This window comes from Gymnoscopelus microlampas (assembly GCF_963454915.1).
Source record: "Gymnoscopelus microlampas genome assembly, chromosome: 21".
NCBI classification, from domain to species: domain Eukaryota; kingdom Metazoa; phylum Chordata; class Actinopteri; order Myctophiformes; family Myctophidae; genus Gymnoscopelus; species Gymnoscopelus microlampas.
In genome coordinates this window covers 27,405,177-27,411,214 of record NC_139958.1, presented here as the reverse complement: position 1 = coordinate 27,411,214, position 6,038 = coordinate 27,405,177, and the positions used below count along the sequence as shown (strand labels likewise).

The 6,038-nt window shown below is 45.1% G+C and overlaps 1 protein-coding gene across 1 annotated transcript; it reads left to right on the top strand.

The window, feature by feature from the left end:
* Positions 1 to 225: 225 nt before the first annotated feature.
* Positions 226 to 4,810, top strand: LOC311037261 (piggyBac transposable element-derived protein 4-like; the record flags this gene model as incomplete). Its single annotated transcript, XM_084046383.1, has 5 exons — positions 226 to 895; positions 1,728 to 1,799; positions 2,157 to 2,225; positions 2,838 to 4,408; positions 4,775 to 4,810. 5 exons carry the CDS (start codon positions 226 to 228, stop codon positions 4,808 to 4,810), a joined length of 2,418 nt encoding a protein of 805 aa, XP_083902509.1.
* Between the last annotated feature and the right edge of the window lie 1,228 nt (positions 4,811 to 6,038).

Here is a 6,038-nt window from a genome sequence, read left to right as displayed (position 1 = left end):
GTTAGTTAGTTTGGTAAAGTTAGGAGAGGTGCAAGATATATATATATAGGTGAGAGTAAGACGTTTATATAGTATAGTAGTACATAGATATATAGGTGAGAGTTAGGTGTACATATTTATAGGTGGGAGTCGGACTCGGGAGTATAGTTTTTAGGCGAGATGCGAAGAAAAAGCAAGGCCAAATGGCCTCGGAGAGACCCGACCCAAAGAACTATTTTGGAGACAATGTCCTTCACTGCTCCCCCGGGACCCCCATCACCACCGGGACCACCATCACGACCTGTGGAGGAACCACCACGACCTGAGAAGAAGCCGTCGGCGGTGGCGTCTTTCACCGCTCCCCCGCGACCACCTTCGCCACTAGCTGGGGGCTCCAAGGAGGTGAAGCAGGCGGCGTCTCTCACTACCCCCGAGGGATCTGTTGACGTGAAGCCATCTCTATCGGTGAAAGATACCTATGTCTTCACGTCAGCAGAACCCTCGTGGCGACCACCTCCGCCGCGACCACCTCCGCCGCGACCACCTCCGCCATTGGAGGGATCCGAGGAGGCGAAGACTGCTCCCCAGGGATCTGAGGAGACATCGGTGTCTTCGACCGTCCCCCGGCGCGGGCGGCAACGACCACGGAGGCCTAAGAAGCAACCACCCCCCCCACCACCTCCCCCACCACCTGCGGAGGTATCTGAGCCTGAGGAGGACACGAACCCACCGGTACCAGACCCCGATCCCGGGCACCGATTGCGTCGTAGCAAAAGACCGACTCCGAGGACCGTGTCATATCGCCCAGAACCAGACACTACTGACGGTGAAGAGAGCTCCGATTCGGATTGTTCTGGCAGCTGGGAGCCAAGCGAGCCAAGCCCAAGGAAACATTGTCTGGATCCGTTTACCAGTGGTAAGAATATCCTATATATATATATATCTTTTTTTTTATCATATTTTACCTTTTGGTTGTACTCTGAAAATAGCAGATCTACAAGCTCACAACGCCTCGCGCTGCGACGCGTTGTGAGATTGTAAATCGGCTATGTTTTACCTGATATTTGTATAAAGTCTGTGGGGCACTACTTACTTATATCAACATATAAAATGGCACCAAACCATTCAATCGCATCACAACGTAGTGCTTTTATCTTGTTATGATCATTGAATGGTGCCATTTTATATTTTGATGAATTGAATACCTATGAATGGTTTCATCCTTTTTAGACAAATTGTTTGACTGGGCCTCTAACAACTGGAGGTGTGTGTAACACCTTATTTATATATGGACAATGTAGAAGCCCGGTGTGGATTTCTAGGATATTGCACTCTGGGTCAGCCAGTTATAAAATATGTATTTATTTTATTCTGTATCTATTTATATGCATGTGATTTATTTGAATATGTTGACGATGTAGCCTATGAATTTGTTGACTTGTAGATCTGGGGTTTTTTTTGGGGGGGGGGGGGGGGGTGGCATACTTCAAAGGGAAGAGGTCATGTCATGTCATGACAACAAATGTTTTGATTTTGTTGGGGGTCGACATGAGGCCATGTCAACAAAGTCTTTTGTAGTGTTGTGGGTCACATGAGGACATGTCAACAATGATTTTCAAATCCCTTTGATGGCTTTAGTTTTTGGGGTGGAGGCCAGGTGCACCGAGGCCCCCACCATCATAATAAATTTCATCAAAGGTCCCCTTATGTCCACAACATCAACAGTGTTTGATCTTGTTTACTTTCAGACGACGAAGATGAGTCTGATGAAGCAATGGCGTCGTCATCTCATCATAGGCCTACACAGTCTGCTAGGAATGGTAAGTCTGTTTCAAACATTTTCATTAGACAGTTGGTTTTTATAGATGCCATTTTCTTCATCACGTGTCCATTTGGTTCCATTTGTACACATCGTACTGTAATGGTAGCCTTGCCTAACCAGGCTACTGTATTTGGTCATTTAGGGCTAAACTCTGTTTGTGTTTGACACAGTGTCATACATATAATCTGGTCATACAATATAGACAAACACATACAGAGCCAGCCCTGGCTAAAAACCACACTCTGCAATGATACATGTCATTCATTCTAAGTTGCACAAAGTAATGCACCACCACCAGTGAATATAATTGTATATCTTATTTACCAAACTATTTTATGTTTTACTGTGATTTCAGACATGATGGATGTGGAGGAAGCAGGACCATCATGTTCAACCGCAGTACCAAGTGTCCGCCGTGAAAGAGGTGAGACAGTTTTCACAGCTGTACCACACAACAGGATTTTGACAGTACATCATACAACAAACACATACAGAGCCAGCCCATGTCATTCATGACATGATACATGTCATTCATTCTAAAGTTGCCATGCTGGCAGTGAATATAATTGTATATCTTATTTACCAAACTATTTTATGTTTTACTATGATTTCAGGCATGATGGATGTGGAGGAAACGGGACCATCACCTTCAACCGCAGTACCACGTGACGGGCGTAAAAGAGGTGAGACAATTTTCACAGCTGTACCACACAACATGATTTTGACAGTACATTTTGATTCAGTTTTAGTCATAGTCTGTTGAATACAATTCCACATAGTGTCATAATCTGGACATACAATATAGACAAACACATACAGAGCCAGCCCTCGCTAAAACCCCACTCTGCAATGATAAATGTCACAAAATCATGTACCACAACAACATGATTTTGACAGTACATTTTGATTCAGTTTTAGTCATAGTCTGTTGAATAAAAGTCCATTTAGTTTTAGTCATATTTTCATATAAATCAACACTGCCACACAAACAAAAAAGATGTATTTTATGGTAATTGTGTATTTCTGTAATTCACAGGACATGGTGGGAGGCCGTCAGCTGTAGAGCCTGTGTGGAAGGACACAGATTGGGAACCTAGGGAGGACATCCCTTTCACTGCTAGTCCGGGTCCTAGAAATGCTGCGGCGGAGCTACATTCCACCATGCCTGTAGACTTTCTTTCACTTTTCCTCACTGATGAGCTGCTAGGGATGATAGTAGAGCAGACCAACCACTATGCTGACGTGTTCATCCAGGCCAGGAGTGAAGAAGAAGTGGCGCAGCATCCACAAAGCAGGGTGAAGGACTGGAAAGCGGTTTCAGTGGGGGAGCTGAAAAACTTTTTGGCCCTGTTGTTCCTCACTGGCCTTGTTCGAAAGCCTGTACTAGAGTACTATTGGTCGACCGATGACCCTGTACTCACTTCGTTCTTCGGCAAAAAGATGCCACGCAACAGGTTCCAGATCATCTGGCGGTTTCTCCACTTCACCAACAATGAGGCTGACGCTGCCGCTCACGCCGCCGCCGCTGCCGCCGCCGAAGCTGCTGGTGAGGTTGCTGTTGTCGACAGGCTTTGTAAAATCAACCCGGTCTTGCTGTACCTGACAGACAAATTCAAGCAGATGTTTGTTCCAGGTCGTAACATCAGCATCGATGAGGGGATGCTTTTGTGGAGGGGACGCCTATCCTTCAGAGTGTACAACCCAATGAAGCCCACCAAGTATGGAATAAAGTCCTACATTCTGTGCGATTCTGGAACGGGGTACTGCTACTCAATGAAGCCATATTCTGGACAGTACTCTTCCCTACCAGACACAGTCATCTTTCTGTTGCAGGGTCTTACAGGGTACGGGTTTTCGTTGTTCATGGACAACTATTATAACTCCGTGAAGCTGTATGAACTCCTCCTTGAGAAGAACACCCATGCCTGTGGTACCATGAGGCTAAAAAGAGGAGAACCACAAGCCATGAGGGATGTGACGATGTCCAGCCTGAAAGTGGGACAACGTAAGATGCTTCACAATGGCAAAGTGATGTTATTGGCCTGGCGAGACAAACGCATCGTTCGATTGATCACAACCCAGCACAAGGATGAGATGGGCACCCAGATGGTGAGGCAGAAAAAACACAGCGACAAAGTGCCACAGGAGAAGCCAGTTTGTGTCCTTGAATACAACAAGAGTATGAATGCAGTTGACCGACTAGACCAAAACCTAAGCTATTATCCCTTCATCAGGAAGACAGCCAAGTGGAGCAGCAAGTTTGTGGTCTATTTATTCCAAATCGCAATGTACAACGCATTCGTACTCTACAAGACAAGGAATCCAGGTGGCGACTGTAAGTGCATGTATGACTTCATCCTCAGCGTTGTCAAGTCTTGGACCGCTGTGAGACATGCCCCTGTCCCAGCAGACCCGCCTGTCCCCCCCCCGGCCGCCTGTCAGCAGCAACCTCACCAGCAGCAACCTCACCAGCAGCAGCCTCACCAGCAGCCTCATCCTGCCCGCCCCTGCCGTCCCCCGGCCTCTCCGCCCCCCCCTGCCCCCCCCCTGCGTCCTTATGCACCAAGAAGTCGCGAACCTTGTGACCGATTGAGTGGCGATATGAAAGTCCATGAGCTTGTCTATTGTCCCCCCACTGCCAAAAACAAGCACCCAACAAAATGGTGCAGAGTTTGCACCAGGAGGGGAGAGCGGAGTGAGACAAGGTATCAGTGCAAAAGCTGTTTGGTACCCCTCCATGTTATTGATTGCTACCTTGATTACCATACTAAGGAGAAGTATTATTGAATCATTTTGATTGTATTTGTTTGTTTTATTTTCATTTTGTATTTATTTTGACTTTGATTTATTATGCTCTGAGCCAGCCAACAGTTGGCAGTGAATGTGCTGCTAATGTTTCTCACTGCCCCAAGGGATCTGAGTGCGTGATGCCATCTTTGTCGGTGAAAGACATCTATGCCATCACGTCCTCAGACCCTCACGGGGACCACCTCCGCCCTGAGCGATTGATTACCATACTAAGGAGAAGTATTATTGAATCATTTTGATTGTATTTGTTTGTTTTATTTTCATTTTGTATTTATTTTGACTTTGATTTATTATGCTCTGAGCCAGCCAACAGTTGGCAGTGAATGTGCTGCTAATGTTTCTCACTGCCCCAAGGGATCTGAGTGCGTGATGCCATCTTTGTCGGTGAAAGACATCTATGCCATCACGTCCTCAGACCCTCACGGGGACCACCTCCACCCTGAGCGATCTGAGGAGACATTGATGTGCTGGCCAGCAAAACACACAATGATGATATATTGTATTTTTTGTATGTTTTTTGTATGTTGTACTTTGTATGTTGTACTCCATTTTGTACTTGAAAGACATATAAAGTGTTCAAATGTGTCTGCCTGAGTCGTTTCAAACTTTTTCTGTAGACTGTTGGTTTTATATCATAGATATACAATTGCAAACTAGCAGGTCTTGTGTGCACAAATGGAACCAGTGAAATCAGTATCCTAATCTGAAGAAAACCTGGACATAGAATATAGACAGACACATACATAGCTAGCCCTATTTGACCATTACTGTCAACCCTACGGGTCCATTTAGTTCCATTTGCACACAATCAAGAGTTATGGGGGACTGATATTCAGTAATTGGGTTCTGTAGACTGTTGGTTTTATATCATAGATATACAATTGCAAACTAGCAGGTCTTGTGTGCACAAATGGAACCAGTGAAATCAGTATCCTAATCTGAAGAAAACCTGGACATAGAATATAGAAAGACACATACATAGCTAGCCCTATTTGACCATTACTGTCAACCCTATGGGTCCATTTAGTTCCATTTGCACACAATCAAGAGTTATGGGGGACTGATATTCAGTAATTGGGTGTTGTGATAAAAATAAGGCTGTATATAAAACTGTTTCACTATCTAAAAAGTCAAACATTTTCTGATTTTGCTTGGTTTTATGTCATAGATGCTATCTGGATCTCAGTGCTTGTCTGCATGGCATTCACAGAAAATAATTCCTCCTCACTTACCTTGCATACAGTCTATATGTCTATATGGTTTCTATCAGGGGGCATCAATATGTCTGTATTGGATGGATGGATGTGTCACAATGTAGGGATTTATTTTGACCACCAGAGGGGGACAGTGCAAAATCTCTCCCTGTGTGTGCGTGTGTGTGTGTGTGTGTGTGTGTGTGTGTGTGTGTGTGTGTGTGTGTGAAATTATA